Below are 18,729 nucleotides of genomic sequence, written 5' to 3' on the forward strand. Positions count from 1 at the left end.
TAAACTCACCCCATGTTATCAGTTCCAACACATGAGAACATGAAGAGGCCACGTTTAATGAAGTCGTTCCAATTCTTTCATGACAGAGATAATTTGCAATCAATAAACTCATCTCAGTTTATCAGATTGAACACATGGGAACATGAAGAAGTCGCACTTAATGAAGTTGTTCGGCTATATTTGCGCACATGTTTCATCCAACGAGTTGGGACAGCTTCACTCAGCATGACTCTTTGTTCCCATGTGTTCGATCTGATAAAATGAGATGAGTTTATCCAGCGCTAAATCTAACAACTCTCTAGCCTGGTAAAGAAACACCCCCTTAGAGGCAACAGTAGGGTTGCTTGCAAAATTGCCATCCGCCCAGCGGTCACCCCGTTAGCACGAGCTGATGATCGTTTGCCACATCATAAAAAAAATCCCTCCGGTAGGTTGTCTTTTTTTTTAAAAAAAAACACCTAGGCAGTTTTTGAATAATGGGAAAGGAAAATGATTTTCCACCCAACAAAAGACATCTTTAAATCCTAACCGTTCATTATCTCTCTTCCATTTAATCCTATCCCTTCATTTATTTTTTAATCCCAATCCTTCCCCCGTTTTCCATTATCCAAACACACTGGAAGGCGTTGAGGGCATAGATTTATTGAATTTGAAAACGAGACTATAATGGCCGCACAAAATCCAATCGTAATCCTGTTATGGCCGCCCAACCAACATGGGTCGCACGTAAGTCGATATCCCGTTTCGGCCCAACTATAATGGGCCGAACGTAATTCATATTCCCCTTCTTGGGACGCACGGGATCGCAAGCCCGTTAACTCCCAACTACTATAGGGGGGGCCTAATACGCGACTAGTCGCGCGCCCCCCAGGCGCGCGATCAGTAGTACTAGTACTACTACTAGTCCAGTACTAGTACTATTACTATACTACTATTACTACACTATTGTTGTTATACTACTACTAGTATTACTACTATAAAAAATATATATATTTTTGATGTATAAAAAAATATACACGTATACAAACTTTGTATACGATGTGTACAAACTTTATATACGATGTATACAAACTTTGTATATGATGTGTATAAACTTTGTATAGGATATATACAAACTTTATATACGTACGTATTAAAAAAATAAAAACGCGAAAATACATCGCATATACAAAGTTTGTATAGGCGTATACAAACTTTACATACGCGTATACAAACTTTACATACGCATATACAAACTTTGCATACATACGAATACAAACTTATATATTCATGCATCTTTAAAAATAAACGGGAAAACAACCACTGAAGAGAAACCGGAAAAAAAAAGAAAAAACAAACCGAAAAGAAACGAGAAAAAGGGAGAAAAAAAAAGGGGAAAAAAAGAAACCAAACAACCGAACAGAAACGACAAAAAAAAAACGGAAAACTCGCTACTCCCTCCTCCTCTCGCGCGGCGCGTCCGCCGCCCCTCTCCGCGCGTGACACGTGGGCGCGCGCGACTGATCGCCGAATAGCTTTTTCGACTACTATAGACATCATGTAAGTTACATAGGCCCAACACAAATGGGACCCAGGAGCCCAGTATCCTGGTTGTAGTTGGGCCTCCAAGATGGGCCCAATGAGACAAACCGACGACCTATCGTGTTTGGGCCGTTGGGTGTTTCTGGCCCAACTCGCTTCCCGCTGGAATGAAGAAATACTCTTCCACTTCTTTTCAAGAATCAGAAAAAAAAATGAGCGACGTTGTAATTGATCTCCACTAGTCCACTACAATCATCAGGAACAAAAGCATATGTGTATCTTCCACTGACGCCATGCAGCTCTGTACAAGGTAGTACAAATTACAAAAGTACAGAGTGTATATGTATCCCAGTATATATAAGAACTAAACTTATATATGTCAGGTAAAAAAATGAATTAATCAGCAAAGAATGAGCTACTATATATGTATAGAAACCTAAAAAAAAGGAATACAAGAATGAAAAAAGAAAAAAAATGTTCAGTATAACTAGTATAGCGAGCTAGTCCTGAAGAAGATCAAGCACACGCAGAAGCGTAGGCCTGAACCTTCGCAGGTTGAGCTTGACATCCTGCGTCATGACGATGTCAGCGAGCGCCTTCCACCCCTGGCCATGGATGGCCATGGGGTCCCTGAACACGGCGTGCTCCCTCGGGTACCTCCTCGCCAGGCTGCTCTCCTCCGCCGCCACGTGGTACTCCACGTACCTGAGCTCCATGGCCGCCGCCGGCGCGCCGTAGAAGTTGGTCGCCATCCACTCCATCCTCCCCCACGGCACGATCTGCACCACCACGCCGCCCCGGGGGAGGAACGCCTGGTTCGTCAGCCCGGCGCCGTGGACGCCCACCAGCACGTCGCACGAGTTCACCGCCGACGCGAACCTCTTCACGCCGCCGCTGCCGCCGCCGACGCCGGCCTCGGAGACCACCACCTCGAATCCCAGCTCCCTCGCCATGGCCGCCACCTGCCGTAGGTTCAGCAGCTTCCTCGTCCGCCGCCGCGATATGATCAGCATCCTCGGCTTCTTGCCGCTCGTCTCGCCGAGCACCATGGGCTTGTCCCTCCTCAGCCCGTACGCGTGGCGCAAGAACCTCGTGAAGTCGACCATGGTGTACCCCTTGGGGTTCCTCGTCGGATGCTGCCCAAGGATCAGGTCCCTGTCTCTCACCAAGCCCACGATCACATGATCGAAGCAATGGACATCGCCGTCGGAGTCGAAATCGACGACGGCTCGATGCGAAAGCCGCCGGAGCACCGGCTTGTACTTCTGAATCCACCATTGCTTGTAGTTTGCAACGAACAGCTGTACCTTCCCTTTGAAATGGAAGGTGGTGAGGTACAGAGGCACCAGCACGTCTGCCATGTCATGGAAGAAGTTGCCGGTGTAGCCGCCGATGGAGAAGATGACCGCGGGGACGCCATGGCTGACATTGCAGCTGGGAGCATCGCCTTCACTTGCAGCTGATGTGATGGCCACTTCTCTGACAAGAGGTAGCAGGAAGTCGTCCCGGCGTGCATATGGCCTGATGCGCCGCGCCGCTGCCTCCCCTTGCTGCAATGGCATGGTCAGGGTAACCGAGGAGGTCGCCGGAGAAACTCGAACGTCGCCGGACAGGTGGCAGACGATTGGCCTTGCATAAGGGAAGCCTTCATCTTTACTCTTATCATCACAACTTATCTTACTCTTAGGCTTTGGAACTTCACTCTCTGAAACTGCTGGAACAGAAGGGAAAAAAATTCAGAGATAGAATTGGCCAGTATACTTCTATGGCTGATTTTACTGGGGATTTAATCATGTACTAGGAACTATTGAGTGTATCAAGAAATCTCTGAAACTGCTGGAAAAGAGGGGGGAAAACAGAAATGAATTTGGCCAGTTTTCTATGCTGATTTTACTGAGAAATTAATTAACTAGGCATAAAATAAGTGCATCAAGAAATCTTTTGTATTATTGTTGTTAACTCTAACCTGTCTGTGGTGATTTTGTCAAAGATTCTTCCTTTCCAGGAGGGGGATCATTCTCTGTAGAGATTGCAACCTGTCTCTCTGATCTTGATTTATTCTCTGAATCTGTCCCATTCTTAAAATTTTCATTTTTAAACACGGAACCTGCAGAGCATTTTGAATTTGTAAAGATTTTTTTAAATAAAATACAACCTCTCCCTCACCTCAACTAAAAAACAATGCAAGAATCCTTTATTGGCACCCTAATCATTAACTGAAAGAAAATTTAGCAGATTGTCACTAACACATGCTAACAAGTAGTAATAAGCAGCATTTTGAAAAGATCGTTGATGATACATATGTTGATGCTTCTACAAGAATCTACAAGCTGTTTCACACTTTTCAGATAATGGAAGCAAAACAAAGTTGTTCACTTGCATGATGATTGTGGAATATGTTCTTGCACTTTGCCATCATATTCTAGTCTTTAAATTGTTGTAGGATGTTCGCTCAGTACATCGCACTAGTACATTGGTACATATTTTTATGAATTTCCACTCATCTAGAACACAAAGAACAAGAATCATTAGCTCATCACCTAGAACAAGAAGGGAACAGATAATTATCTTATTACCTTGTTTCCCCTTCAAAATTAGCATTGGGTAAGACAACGGTTTCCAGTGACAAAACCCAAGGCCTTTGCAAGTTTCAACAAGAAAAGTAACTACTCTAGAAACAGCAAGTACAAAGACAATTACTACTCCTAAATATCATTGAAATGAGCCAACTAATTGCATGCATAATTGAGGGCCATCCATATATGATCAAATCAATTATAGAACTGCAAGGGGACCCAATCAGAAAATCCCAAACCTAGAAAAAGCACAATGTGGTAGTAGTACTAGTACAGTAGTACTTTGGCTTGCATTGCCCCTGAACCTGATGCAACTGGACTAGTGTTGGCGTGGTCCAGGACACTGATGCCACTCACAAAACATGCAGTGATCTGGATGAACAGTGCAAATGGGGGGGGGGATGCATGCATCAGCTGGAGCACGAGATAGATGATTCTTGTTCCAGCTCATTTGCTCACCTAATTCCGGCGATCTTGTCGAAATATCTTCATCGACCCTGCCCATAATCAGAGGAGCAACAGGAATTCGAGGTACATTCGTACTGGCGCTGCCTTCCCAAGAACTCACCATCCTGCTCCTGGTTCCAATCCCTGAATATATATATACAATTCAGAAAAAAAGAACAGCAAAGTAAGATCAAATTGGAGCGAAATGGAAGAGCAGAATTCGAGAAATCCAAGAAAGAACTGAAGAGAGCAGCAGTCTTTTAGTCTCCTTACTTACGCTGGGATTGAGACGAGAGAGAGGAGAAGAACTTGACGACGCAGAGGCAGATAAGCAGGGCGAGGAGGCACGCCGGAAAAAGCCTGACGACGGCGAGGTGCCTGCCGGGCTCGACCTTGCTCAGGTTCTTGGCAGCCGCCGCCGCGGCCCTCCCGTTGCTGTGCCTCGGCTTCCTCTCCCTCGCCGCCGCCTTCATGGCGACGGCTCTGCCGCCACCGTGCTGCTGCGCCACGAAGGCTCTGGCCGCGCGCTCCTGCAGCTCAGCTGCGGCGTGGTCTGGTCTGATTCAGTTGAAGAGGAGACAGTGGAGTCGTCAGGAGGAGTGGAGTGTGGCGCTGCAGCTGGTGCGACATGTGAGGGGAGTAGACTAGGTTGCAGTGCAGGGTGGAAAGTGGCCATTATTAGCATTTGCTTTGCTGCATTAGTTTCATTAATTGTACTTACGTCCTGGTTTACCTATGCTGGAGTACTAATAACCTGTGATTGATTAATTACATTGACATAGATCAGCTACCTTTTCTGATGAGTTGTACTACTAGACTACTAGTACATGAAGAGAGAATTGCTGCTATCATTGGTGAATGGTGATGTCTGATCTATGGCTTATTCGGACCGGAGGAATTTCACGGGGAATTTTGATGGAACCGAACTGTTTCATGTAAAATTCCTGCATTTCAAGAAGCTCTTAGGTGTTCTTTCTGTTGGATTAGGACTATTATGAAATGATGGTTATGCAACTTGGACATGCGAATGGATCATACAGTATGCTGCGACGAGTCATTAGTGTCAGTGAATCCAGCAGGATAGGAGTACTTCGATCGCAGGACGTCGAGTGGGACTACTCCCAAATACTGTAGGGCTTCGTCACTGAAATCAAAATCGATTTTCTCTGAATCCAGAGACCTACCACCGACACGCCGACGCCGGTGAGACGAGTAAATTCAGACAAGGATTAGTTACTTGTAACAGCTTCAATTTAATAAGCTTGGATTTGCACGTACAGTTGAAAGGCAACTGCACAGTGGCCACCCATGTGGCAGTTGGGCAACATGAACACGAGATTGAGCTTCTTCAACAATTAATATTATAAACCCTTTTTGACTTTTAACCTATTCAAATATTTTAATTTTTTAAAGATTTAATTAAGTTTATAAAAAAATATAGTAGCATTTTTAACACAAAACAAATATATCATCAAAATATATTTAATGGTAAATTTAATAAAATTAATTTAGTATTTTTGCTAAATTATTCTATAAACTTGATCAAATTCAATAAAATTTGACTTTGAAAAAATTGAAGTAAAACGGAGGAAGTAGTGAGTATTATACCGAAGCTTCTCTCTTCATTTGTACTCCTACTTTACTATTCTCTTCCATGTTCACAATCACAAGCTTGCTGAAAGCCGCCGCTGTATTTGATTTGAAGAAGGTGTGTTCTATGGGCGCATGTGAGATGCTGGATGATACTGTTGCTGCTGCATCGGTATACAAGACGAGAGCAAAATTCCAAATGCATCTTCCTTCCTACTACCATCATCCTATCCTATCCCTACATTTTACTAGTACCTTACCTTCTCCCCTCCCTCCCTGACAAACTGAAAAGCTAGCCTCTATACATTCAGACCGTTGTTCACGGGGACGAGACCAGCCAGTGGTTGGTGTACGCCACTCTCTCTCTATCTCTCTGCATATCTGCCAACAAATCTGTACAGCTGTGGTTATAAAACTTAAAAACTGTTCATCCAAGAAAATTGCTCCCCTTCAAGATGGAAAACCATAAGGAGGGAGTACATTTGAGAATTTCAATACTGATCATATATAAACCACTCACCTTACATAACAATCTGCAAGAAAATGTTCTTTTGCCTAATTGCCAGCAGATGAACATGCATGATTTGTACTGCATTCTGAATATGCACTCCAGTTGGGTATATGATATATCCAATCAGTACATATCATCATATAATATATTTTTTAGATAATGAGAGATCACCATATGATAGAAACTAGTATTAAGTATAAGAGTCGGTTTCAATTTTGAAGTAGAGTTGGATTTATTAATGGCACCGGCGGTTTCTGCAAGTTCCCGCCGTTTGCATCGTTGTCATGTTCCTGTTTGCCAATGTTGCCTTGCTTGCTTGCACGTATCTGCTACTACTCACCTGCCATTCCGGCTGGCCTTGCATCGCTCCATCACATTACAACCTGTTCGTTCCTCCTCTCGTTGTTGACATCACAGGTCAAAGTTGGCGACGGCTACTCCTCTCCTACCGGCCCAAGAACAATCCCATGTGGGCCCAATCATACGTGGGCTTGTTGTCTCGGCCCATGGATTGAATATTACTATATTGTTTTTTTATGGAATTATTAATATATTGTTTATATTGTTTAGAGGAAACCTGGCATTTTGTGTGTTAGTGACAGGTGAGAAGGAGGCGGCGGTTAGTTGCGCAACTGAACCGACGACTCATCAGTTTCTGTTGGACAACCAAACTCTACCAACCTCTGCTACTTGTTTACAACAACAACACACTCAATGCAAATCTGTCATCTCTAACAACGACATGTGCATATGTGCTACACAATGTACTTGTACAATTTCTAGTAGTTGTTGGGTATTCTAATTGTACTTTTTTTAAAAAAAAAATGAACACTTATTTGATCGAGTTGAAACTAGAGATCACCAAATGCGAACACAATTCAGTGCTAATAATGAATCGATTTCGTTCCATTCCATCCTCCATTATGTGCATCAAAGGGAATACAAAGAGAAGTAGTATAATGTAACTGTAATCCTGATCAAATAATCGATCGATTTCTTTTTTCTGTGAAAGAACTCGAAAGAATAGAAAGCAAAAAAAAAAAAGCATAGAGAACGAAAATGAAAATGTTGCAGCTAGGCATTCAAAAAAAAAAAAATGTTGCAGCTAGTAGCTAATTACAGTAGTCTTTGTGGATGGAGCTCGCCTCTACTGGTGTTTGAGGTAATCCATGGCGTCGCGGAGGAGGGGCTCGAAGCGGGCGAGATCGAGGCGGATGTCCTGCTTGCCGAGGTAGTACTCGGCGACCTTCCCCCACCCGCTCCGGTGGACCGACTCCGGGTCGCGCACCGCCGGGTGGTCGCGCCCCAGCGTCTCCACCAGCGTGCTCTCCTCCACGCCGGCGGAGTACGCCATGTACTTGAGCCTCATGTCCTCCGCCGGATCGCCGAAGTCCACCTTCCCGATGTGCTCCATCTTCCCGTACGGCACCACCTGGATCAGCACCGCCCCCGTCGGCAGGAACACCGAGTTCGTCAGCCCCGCGCCATGGACGCCCATCAGCACGTCCGCGCGGTTCACCTCCTTGGCGAACTCGCCGACGTCCACGTTGAACGGCGGGTCGCCGATCACCACCTCGAACCCGATCCGCTCCGCCGCCCGCACCACCTCCTCCACGTTCATCAGCTTCCGCGGGTGCCGCCGCGAGATGATCATCAACCGCGGCCTCACCGCCGCGGCATTGTCGACGAGGCTCACCGGCGCGTCGCGCGGCAGCGAGAAGGTGTCGCGGAGGAACTTGGTGAACTCCGGCATGGAGTGGCCCGTGGGATCCCGCGCCGGGTCGATGCTGAACTCCTTGTGCATCCGGATGCCGACCACCGCGCCGGGGAAGCACCGGACCTTGTCGTCCCTGTCCATGTCGACGATGTCGTGGCGCGACAGCCGGTCCAGGACGCGCTTGTACTTGCCCACGTACCACATCTGGATGTTCTCCACAACGAGCTGCACCTCGCCGTCGAACCGCCGCGCCTGCAGGTACAGCGGGATGAGCACGTCGGAGAAGTCGTGCCAGTAGTTGCCCGTCAGCCCGCCCATGGCGAACACCAGCGCCGGCACCGGCGACCGCACGTCGCACGCCGGCGCCTCCGCCGCCGACGCCACCTCCCGCACCGCCACCTCCTTGAGCCCGCCCATGTGCTTCCGCGAGTAGGGCACGACGCGCCACTCCCGCGGGTTCGGGTTGCTGCCGCCGCCCTCGATCGGCGGCGGGATCACGACGTCGTGCGCCGCGCCGTGGATGCGCACGTCGCCGTCGATGCTGCACACGTCGGACGCCCATGGCCCCTGGATGTCGCACGCCGGCTTCTTCGCCGGCGCGCTCTCCTCCACCGTGGTGGTGACGTCATCTGCATCGACCAAGGAAAAAAAAAACAACAATTGCTTTAACTTTTTATATTTCTTTTGTTCTGATTCTCACAAGGCAAAATATGCATCGAACACGTCTCTGCTGCTTTCCATTTCAGAAAAAGATTGAAGGAATGAACTTTAGGTTGGATTTTGCACAAAACTAATCAAAGATTTGTACTTTATATTTCATAAATGATTCGCAAGTAGGGGGAGAAAAGTACCAGTGGGCTTCTCCTTGGTGTGGTCCTCTTCTGTTTCTTTCTGTATCTCTATCTCTTCAGCTGACGGGGTCTTCTCCTGTACCACCGCTGCATGCTCATGCTCTGCCTTTGGTGCTTGCCGCTGCTCTGCTCCATGCAAAAGGATAAAAAAGTGTTAGAGATTTAGAAGCGAAATTCGGATGGATTTTGGTTGAATTAGTAAGGGAAATTTGATTTTGGTTTGATGAAAATGATTGGAATAATCACAGGTTAATTAATTAGTTGGTTGGATGATCGATCAGTTTACCTATGATAGGGGGCAGCTGTGGCCTCTTCTCTTCCACAGGCGGGGGGATCGTCGGGGAGGCGTGTCCCGGTGATGTTTTCCGAATTGCTGCATCATGTGCAGTTCAATTTGATCAGTTTCAGTGTTTAAATTTCTTTTAAAAAGTCTGAATATTGTAAGGTGATGCACTGAAAATAAGTTGGGAGCTTGGATTCAGGATGGTGATCGGTGCCCTGATTTTGCGGTTACGTGCAGAAACAAGCAAACGCGTGCTTAGAATCCCGACGAATTCCGCATGTATTACATACTCGTTTGATTCAGAATTATTCAAAAAAAAATCCTCGAAAAAGTGATCCCGATTAACCATGTAATCAAAAAGTTTTGGTCTGAATCATGCAGGAAGAATCAAAAGAAAACCTATAAAACTGCACCATAATTCAGAATTCAGAAAACTTGCAAATTTTTTTTTGCTGAATTATGCTCAATCATGAACCAAATGAAACTCACCGTTGGGTGCAGCGATCGCGAACTGCTCGGAGACGGTGAAGTATGTGAGGAGAACAAGGAAGAAGCCGAGCAAGAAGCCGACGCCGAGATACTTCTGAGCTGCACCCTTCAAGCTCTTCATGAGCTTCCCATGATCGCCTCCCATCTCTCCTCCCTCTCCTCTCTCTCTGAATGTCTGAATCCTTCCTACTCTTTGCAGCTCTACTCTTTCTCGTGATAAATATGTGTGTGTGATTGCCTGCCTATGCAGGTATCCTAGAGACACCAACTCCCTGACATGGGAGATGGAGAACCTTCCAAGAACTCTTCTCTTCTCTTCTCCTCAATAGACCAGTTCTTGATGATGTCCTTTATGCCTGGCTGCTCTCAGGAGGACTTAGCCAAACTCCAACTCTCCCTCGTGATTGCTACCTCTAATTTACTATATTTTCCCTGTATAATGACGACAATTATCATGCAGTAGTTAGCTTAAACGTGCATCGTTTGTAAGGTGCAATTTTTTTTTTTTTGGAATACACCTTTTTTTGACTAGCTATTGGAGGCTAATTTCGGGAATAAAAAATTATAGTTATTTGGAGTAGTTGGCAGAAGGATTTGTAAAATCCTAGTTAAGTTTTGTGTACATGATTGGGTAGGAGGTGGCATGTGAGAGAAAAAGAACAAGTCTTATGTGAGCTAGGAATGAATGATTGATGGATTATGGATGTAAGGTGTAGAACTAACTAGGTCAAATGCATGGAATATTTGGTTGGAATTGGATGTTCCAGTAGAACTCATGAGCTGTCAGAGCATGTCATCAAGGGCCCCATACCTTGCCTAATTCAGAACCTACATTGCATTTTTCTTGTGTACACACTCTCTATTTCTTTTTTTTTGTTTGGGTATAATTCACATTTACTTATAAATACAAGTTCCTTTTGGTTTATACTCCCTCCATCCAAAAATGTTTGACGCCATTGACTTTTTTAAAAATGTTTGGCCGTTTGTCTTATTCAAAAAATTTAAGTAATTATTAATTCTTTTCCTATCATTTGATTTATTGTTAAATATACTTTTATGTATACATATCGTTTTATACATTTCACAAAAGGTTTTTGAATAAGACGAATGGTCAAACATGTTTAAAAAAACCAACGGCGTCAAACATTTAGGAAATGATCGAGGGAGTAGTAGATTATCAATTATCGCTCGTATGCTTCTGATGCTCCTAAACGGTATGATATATCTGAAAACTTTCTTCATCGATATTTGTTAGAGAACTTTTTAAAATCAACCATTCAACTTTGTAATATTTTAACTCTTTCGTTTGTTCTCTCCAATAATTGTCATAAACTAGTGAGAATTTGATGAATTTAAGTCGGTCGGTGTAGACACGTACGTACGGTATGGTTGTCAAATGTCAATCCTATTTTCTTGTGCCTGTTCTGAAAGCAACAAGTGTCCTGACAAACTCGTCACTCTTGCATAGTTGCATTTTCTTCTTTCTCTTGGTTAAAAAAAGGTCGCATTTTATCTTGAAAATTGATAAGGATATATATTGTTATATTTTTTTTCTCTATCACAAAATATCACTTTCAGCCATGAGAGCGACGGTGCTATTTGATTGCTAATTTCTCCAGGGAAGCAGATGCAATGTCACCGATTATTTCATTGCTCATGATAGGTGACTATGGCCTACTGCAAGTATATATATACTCCCTAAAATACATGGATAATCAACACCTTTTTAGATCGAGATTCCTCTTGATGATAATCATGATCAATGAACTGAACACTACGCTGAAATGGAGTTGCCTGCATTGATGGGCCTCCCATTCTCTGAATTCTGGTGCTTATTTTTTTCAAGAACTTTCTATGATGCTTGTTAAGGAGTAGCTCTCAATGAACTGTTCCGATCTTCTCGGTGCAATGCAGTACAACTACAGTGCATGCACGGCAGCTCTCAATATTAATTTGTGCTACTGTTTAGATTTTATTCTCTGATCAAGCACCGTCAGTTCAGAAGCGATGGATACCTGCATTGGCCATCCTGGACTCCAATATTTTTCATGCAGCAGGTCATTTTCAGGCCTGCATCCTTAATGCAATACGGCTGCCATTTGACCTGCAACTACGCATTACAATGGGCTTCTGAACTGAACAGAAACTGATCAGGAATTCTCCCTGGAAATTGAGAGCACAATGCGAGTATACTATACTGCAAAATGGCCAGGAGACGTAAACGAAACAGAGACGACGTGCTGGCTTCTTTCTGTCCTTGACTAGTTTGCCAGTAACATGATTTCGTCCGGACACGGTTATACACAACAGTGTATAATGTATACTATTTTGTATTAATTAGTGGCTAATTAATTATAACTAGCAACTACATATACTATGTGCTACAGCCTACAGATTACACGTAGTAAAGATCATGTTAGTGTAGAACAGAGTGGATGAGGTGCGACCAACGACTAAGACGACGTGGCTGCAGTACATGCGTAGCTACCTAATTGACTCACCTCGCTCATAAGGAGTATACATATTTCATATTAAGGGTGTTGGGAACCCATCTCCCATACACGGAAAACGGAACGGTCCATTAACACGTGATTAATTAAGTATTAGCTATTTTTTTTTCAGAAATGGATCAATATGAATTTTTTTAACAATTTTTGTATAGAAACTTTTTGCAAAAAAACGCATCATTTAGCAGTTTGAAAAGCGTGCACGCGGAAAACGAGAGGGTAGCGTTGGAAACTTGCTCTTGCACACACACCCTTAAGGTGGTTTGGCAACAACTTATAAACAACAAGTTCTGCATCAACGCTTTGAAGAACAACCTCAGCAAGCTTCTAATCTTTCCAAATCTATTTATACCGATTTTTATTGGAATTGAACACTCAAATTAGGATCCTGCATTGATTGGTAAAAAACATCTAAATGAACCTAAGCCTTGATGAATATCCATGCTTTAAGTTTATGTGGAAAGAACTCAGAAGGGCGAAATCTCTGGACGAACCTTGCGGAGGAAACCCTGGGTTTTCGAGGCATTGGATTCTTACCGATGTTTTGTTACTCAAGCAGACATTCTCACATCCGCTTCATCGACCCTACTTTTGTGGTGGCTTCCCTCTAAGGTGGAACACTCCCCTACCTTGCAGTTGCTTCCCTCTAAGGCTTTTGTTACTCCAGCCAACATTCTCACTTCCACTTTGTCGACCCTGCTTTTGCGGTTGCTTCCTTTTAAGGCAGAACACTCACCAACCGATGTATATTGAGCTATTATGTACTCCCTCTGTTTTATATTACAAGTCGTTTGATTATTTTTTCCTAGTCAAACTTCTCCAAATTTAACCAAGTTTATAAAAAAAGATATAGTTAAATAGATATATTTAATATGAGATTTAATGAAACTAATTTAATATTTTATATATGGCTAATTTTTTTATAAACTTGGTCAAACTTAATAAAGTTTGTCTAGGAAAAAAAATCAAACGACTTATAATATGAAATGGAGAAAAATAAATATATTATCAAAATATATTTAATGTGAGATTTAATGAAACTAAATTAATATTTTATTTGTTGCTGACTTTTTTTATAAACTTGGTCAAACTTAATTAAATTTGACTAGGAAAAAAGTCAAACAACTTACCCTCCAAAACCTCGTAGCTTAGCCTAGCCGACGAGCACTTATACACACTACTCCACTTACACTTTCATTCTCGATTCTTGTAAATAAAAGGGTTAATCCGGAAGTGATATGGTTGGAGGGACAAACCCTTATAAATTAGTTCCACTCTTGCTAAACTAACGAGATGGTACTACACATGAGCACACAAAAAACATGTCCTCGTATGAAAACAAGCTTTGGTTACTCGGTCAGTTGGTGAAATGGTGAATGCTGCATTGCACAGGTTACACATTGCAGGAGCTCTACTAACATGAATTCGGTGACATACATGTACTCTACCAAATCAATACAATCAATGTGCATGTTCATACGCTCCACCAATGATGATGGATATACTGAGCCAAAACAAAAACAAAAAAGGATGGGTTGAACATTCTGTACCAAATTGCGACCAATGAGGTGGTGTATCATATCTATCAGCAACTGTAACATCTGTGTCACTCACTCACTCACTCACTAGCTATGTGATGGTCGAAGGTGATCGAAGGCGGCGGCGAGCGTGGCGGCGAAGCGGGCGACGTTGATGCGGACGTCCTGCTTGCCGAGGTAGTACTCGGCGACCTTGTCCCAGCCGCTCCGGTGAACCGCCTCCGGGTCCTTCACCACCTGGTGCTCCGGCCCCAGCATCTCCAGCAGCGTGCTCTCGTCGGCGGCGACGCTGTACTCCATGTACCGGAGCCCCATGTCCGCCACCGGCTCGCCGAAGTCCGCCCTCGCCATCCGCTCCAGCCGCCCGTACGGCACCACCTGGATCACCACCGCCCCCGCCGGCAGGAACACCGCGTTCGTCAGCCCGGCGCCGTGCACGCCCACCATCGCGTCGAACGCGTTCACCTTCCTCGCCACCTCCTCCACCGGCTCGTCGAACCGCGGCGACATCACCGCCGCCTCGAACCCCGCCGCCTCCGCCGCGCGCACCACCTCGTCCATGTTCACGATCTTCCGGTAGTGCGCGCGCCGGATCACCACCAGCCGCGGCCGCCTCGCGCCCGCCGCCGCGGCGCGGGGGAGCGCGTAGGTGTCGCGGAGGAACGCGGCGAAGTCCGCCATCGTCAGCCGCTGCCCGCCCGGCGCCAGCTCCGGCTTCACGCTGAACTCCTTGTGCATGCGGAGCCCGACGGCGACGCGGCGGAAGCACCGGACCTCCGTGTCGCGGTCGAGGTCGACGGCGTCGTACCGCGACAGCCGCCGCACGACGGCCTCGTACTTGCCCAGCCACCATGGCTGGATGTTGCTGACCAGGAACTGGACCTCGCCGCCGTACCGCCGCGACGCCACGAACAGCGGCACCAGCACGTCGCTGAAGTCGTGCCAGTAGTTGCCGGTCAGGCCGCCGAGCGCGAACACGACGCCGGGCACGCCGTGGGTCACCGTGCACGCCGGCGCGGCGGCCCGGTCCTGCTGCCGCGTCACGGTCACCTCCGCGATGCCGGACACGGTCCTGCGCGGGTACGGCTGGATCTTCCACTCGCGGCGGCGCTCCGACCGGCGGCTCGCCGGAACAAGGGTCACGGAGAGAGCCGTGCCGTTGATCCGGACGTCGCCGTCGACGTCGCAGGTGTCGGAGTAGAACCCGTTCGAGCCGCACACTACCTTGCCGTTCTCTGTTGCACCAAAAACAGAAAAAAAATTGATTCATCGAGGTTTATTAGCTCATTTATTAATTAATCAGTTAAACGATCATTAATTTGCAAACAGAGAGTAATTAGTTCAACTCATTTATTGCTCATTGATCTAATTAAGTAGAGTATTCATGTTTGGGTCCAATTGGTCTGTTTTTAGATGATCTTTCTAATGGAAAGTGAAAAGCATGGCTTTGCCTTTAATTTGACAGTAACATTACAATGCTAGTAAAACCCATGAATAGTACTAGTAAGTACAGAAGCTATTTGGAATATAGTTGGGCCCACATGTCAACGGCAGTCAAGAGTAGTATTCTGAGAACATCCATCATGTTAATGCACAAATTTGTAATTTTGTAAAGAAAACAACAAACGTTCATGCAAAATTCCAAATACTAGTACTTTCCCAAACGTCCTCCAAAGCTTATAATCCAATAAAGTCATACTCTCAACATAAATGAATGAATGCAGTTCGTTGAAAAAAAATGAATGGATGTACTATATTCACATAAATAAATAAATGAAAGCAATTATAATCAGAAACCAACAAAATGTCACTTTGATCTCTAAATAAGAACATAAAATCACTTTGTTTTTGGGAACAAATATTTTGTGCTTACCAATCGGTTTGGCATTTGTCGAGTCTCTTTTGGAGAACTCTTCTGCTGAGACGGCACCAGACGTGTCCTTTGGCCGCTGCCACTCCTGCTCCCTCTTCTTCTCTGCATTTGCCGAAAGAATTCACGTCAGAAATGAATCGGAACACCAATGTGAAAATAATACTAGCATGCAAAATTTGCAAACAAACAGAAGTAAGTAAACGTTTGTGCTTGGACTGATCGATGCAATCTGTTAGTAAAATTGGCTGATCATGATCAGTATTAACAAAGTATATCACTGTATTGATCAGAAGCTTCTTGAGGTTTCGTCTCGATCTTTTCCCAGATTTAATTGATCGTCTTCCATCCCTAAGTGTACCATGATCCGATCGAACGAAATTAAATACTCCTAGTCCCATCGGAGACACGGTTCGCTCCTCCCAACATGTTGACTTCGATCTCATCCATGATCCATCATCTCCGTTTCTTCTTCTCACGATGACTTTTGTGTTCTTAGACTGATGAAGCAGTCAAGAAAAACACGATCAAGATGACAGAAATCCTGTGCTTTCTCACCTGTTTCAACGCGAGCCTTGGTCACCGACTCATTCTCGTCAATCCTCGGCGCCCTGCTAGTGACAGCTGCAGGAGAAACATTCAGCAAGAAGCAAGAACAGATCAGTTCATGGACAAAATGATGATGACCGACGACGACAACAACAGAACAGAATGATCTTTGTGCAAAGAAAGAAGCTTCTTGCAATGGAAGAGTACGTGATGATGGTTAGGTTACCTGTGGGAGTTTCCATGGCGAACTGCTGCGAGACGATGACGTAGGTGAGGAGGACGAGGAGGAAGCCGGCGAAGAAGCCGGCGTTGAGGTGTCGCCGGAGGCCAAGCTTCGCCGGCTTCACCTCGCTGCCCATCTCTCCTCTCTATCTATCTCTGTCTCCTCTACTATTCACTCGTGCTAGTGTATATATATTCTGAACCCAACTCTGAATCTCTCTGAAGAAGGATTGAATTGTTCAAGGTTTTGGGTCGTTCGAGAATTGCACCGAGCTGCCTCCTTTTCCTCTCTTTTCTTGCTTGTTTACATGGAGCATGAAGAAAACTATGCAAAAAGAAAGCGAGAGAAAGAGAGAGAAATGGAGTGGTGTACTTGGATTTCTCCAAGCTTAGCCAGCTCGCTTTTGTAGAGTTTGCATATCAGCATCAACTTGCTGTTTTGTTAAGCATACTAATCCATCCATCAGATTCTGATTTTGCAGTTACACCCCCCTTCACATGGTACGAAATTCCTTTTTTTTTTTTGCTCGTGTTGGGTGCAGATCAGGGTGGACTAGCATGTTAAACTAGTGTTAGTAACACTAATCAACTAATTATCTATAGTAATTAAGTAATTATTAAGTGTGCAAATGGTGGTTGACCAGTGACTCTCTCTGAGAGTTCTGATTGGGCCTGATAATCAGAAGACAGCAGGCTGGCATTATTTCATTAACTGAATGAAACAGGGTGAATTTATTTAACCTTTTTATTTTGTTTTTCGCCTAATCTGACGCCGATGGATCGAGTTCGTTCACATGCACGTTGTTTGGTCCGCGTAACATCCCCTTTGATTAACAAGCCCCAAAAGGTATCACAGTTTTTTTAAGGACTGGCTGCTAATCAAGGCTCAATGTGGAACTGATGTTTTTCAGATATGCATTATAGAATGTGTACAATTAAAATTTTAAAATTTCAAAGATAATGCAAATATTAATATCTGTCACATATAGCCACTTCATGATGTATTCTGATGTGGAGCTCTTAATTTCCACAAGTTAAATACAATTAAAAACAGTCATGAGCCTTGCTAGCATCCAGCTAAGAACACATGAACACCCAAGTCTACTAGCTAGCTTACCCATAAGCAAGCCATATGCGTGTTGCCGTTTTGAACAAGACGTGGTATCACAATCAAGTCGATTTCGTGTCAGGTTGTCCTCATCAGGGCAAACAGACCAAGTTCTTCATCGATTTGTACAGATCATGCACGCATGCAATGGTTTCTTCAATTCATCTTTTAGATCAACCACCCAACACCCGGTCGATCTATTTAATTAGCTATACATTTCTAGAATCATTAACTTCTAACGTGAACACCTCTCACAAGGCATGTTCTCCCCCCATGTCTAATCATTTCTTCATATAGCTCCAACCAACATGGTGGCAACTATCTTGATCATCATTGTTGCAAACAAAGTCTGATCAGCTTTTTGGAAACCATGTGTATACTGTATTACCTAGAAGAAAGCGATTGTAATCGAAAAAAATAAAAATAGGGGGGGGGGGGGGGTGTGTCATTTCTGCATTTGACTCTGATATATTTATATCTGAGTGTACTGTCTGAAAAGTAACAGAAATTCAGAAAGAGGCAAATTATAAGCTGCAGATTATTATTTTGTGTCTCTCTTCCTGCATTCTCCATAAGGTGATAATTAAGGGTTTGAATGTGATTTCAACAATGCAAGGTGCATTTCTGCAGAAGCACATCACATCCTAATCCTCAAGTGATCAGTTTCAGACTTCAGTACAGTACATGCATCCCATGATTGCATGATTGTGAGCGCATCCAATCTGTAGTTTATTGGTTAATCATCTCTGTAGGCCTGGGTGGTAGCTAGCCCATGGATCCAACTGTTCAAGTTTAAACACATCTGGAGACTACTAGCTAGGGACCAGTTCCTTAATTGCAATCAGTAAAATAATTAATCCTAATTGAGTTTCCTTTTTATTACTGCTTGGATGGAATCATGGCACGTATAGTGGCAGTACTGCAGCAGTAGAATATTATGGTCACTGAGT

At 44.5% G+C, this 18,729-nt stretch overlaps 3 protein-coding genes across 5 annotated transcripts; all 3 read right to left on the reverse strand.

Moving 5' to 3' along the window:
* Positions 1-1,772: 1,772 nt before the first annotated feature.
* On the reverse strand, positions 1,773-5,160 carry LOC4326078 (beta-1,2-xylosyltransferease XAX1-like). Of its 3 annotated transcripts, none has more exons than XM_015772829.3 (4): positions 4,822-5,160; positions 4,557-4,688; positions 3,488-3,628; positions 1,773-3,232 (listed from the first exon to the last, which is right to left on the reverse strand). In XM_015772829.3, the coding sequence occupies exons 1-4, from the start codon at positions 5,015-5,017 to the stop codon at positions 2,022-2,024; spliced, it is 1,680 nt and encodes a 559-aa protein (XP_015628315.1). In that variant the 5' UTR covers positions 5,018-5,160; the 3' UTR covers positions 1,773-2,021. The 3 variants fall into 3 exon arrangements, with proteins under 3 accessions (XP_015628315.1, XP_025878180.1, XP_015628322.1); XM_026022395.2 differs by having other exon boundaries at positions 1,773-3,235; XM_015772836.3 differs by having other exon boundaries at positions 1,773-3,235; positions 4,818-4,952.
* A 2,367-nt stretch (positions 5,161-7,527) lies between these two features.
* On the reverse strand, positions 7,528-10,173 carry LOC4326079 (beta-1,2-xylosyltransferase XYXT1-like). Its single transcript, XM_015766377.3, has 4 exons — positions 9,986-10,173; positions 9,500-9,586; positions 9,214-9,339; positions 7,528-8,991 (listed from the first exon to the last, which is right to left on the reverse strand). The coding sequence occupies exons 1-4, from the start codon at positions 10,128-10,130 to the stop codon at positions 7,793-7,795; spliced, it is 1,557 nt and encodes a 518-aa protein (XP_015621863.1). The 5' UTR covers positions 10,131-10,173; the 3' UTR covers positions 7,528-7,792.
* Positions 10,174-13,876: 3,703 nt separating this feature from the next.
* Positions 13,877-16,829, reverse strand: LOC4326082 (beta-1,2-xylosyltransferase XYXT1-like). The gene is made up of 4 exons (XM_015767364.3): positions 16,676-16,829; positions 16,459-16,524; positions 15,904-16,005; positions 13,877-15,265 (listed from the first exon to the last, which is right to left on the reverse strand). The coding sequence occupies exons 1-4, from the start codon at positions 16,806-16,808 to the stop codon at positions 14,118-14,120; spliced, it is 1,449 nt and encodes a 482-aa protein (XP_015622850.1). The 5' UTR covers positions 16,809-16,829; the 3' UTR covers positions 13,877-14,117.
* Positions 16,830-18,729: the final 1,900 nt, after the last annotated feature.

This window comes from Oryza sativa, chromosome 1, assembly GCF_034140825.1.
Source record: "Oryza sativa Japonica Group chromosome 1, ASM3414082v1".
NCBI classification, from domain to species: domain Eukaryota; kingdom Viridiplantae; phylum Streptophyta; class Magnoliopsida; order Poales; family Poaceae; genus Oryza; species Oryza sativa.

Bases quoted from the DNA above. Each gene is read 5' to 3' on its own strand.
- LOC4326078 (XM_026022395.2), bottom strand. From the start codon at position 5,017: ATGAAGGCGGCGGCGAGGGAGAGGAAGCCGAGGCACAGCAACGGGAGG. The intron at 4,689-4,821 runs GTAAGTAAGGAG...ATATATATTCAG, and splicing joins TCTCTCGTCTCAATCCCAGC to GGATTGGAACCAGGAGCAGG. The intron at 3,629-4,556 runs GTGAGCAAATGA...AATGCTCTGCAG, and splicing joins GACAAGATCGCCGGAATTAG to GTTCCGTGTTTAAAAATGAA.
- LOC4326079 (XM_015766377.3), bottom strand. From the start codon at position 10,130: ATGGGAGGCGATCATGGGAAGCTCATGAAGAGCTTGAAGGGTGCAGCT. The intron at 9,340-9,499 runs GTAAACTGATCG...TGCATGGAGCAG, and splicing joins ACAGCTGCCCCCTATCATAG to AGCAGCGGCAAGCACCAAAG. The intron at 8,992-9,213 runs GTACTTTTCTCC...TGGTCGATGCAG, and splicing joins CACCAAGGAGAAGCCCACTG to ATGACGTCACCACCACGGTG.
- LOC4326082 (XM_015767364.3), bottom strand. From the start codon at position 16,808: ATGGGCAGCGAGGTGAAGCCGGCGAAGCTTGGCCTCCGGCGACACCTC. The intron at 16,006-16,458 runs GTGAGAAAGCAC...CGGCAAATGCAG, and splicing joins CAAGGCTCGCGTTGAAACAG to AGAAGAAGAGGGAGCAGGAG. The intron at 15,266-15,903 runs GTAAGCACAAAA...TTGGTGCAACAG, and splicing joins GACAAATGCCAAACCGATTG to AGAACGGCAAGGTAGTGTGC.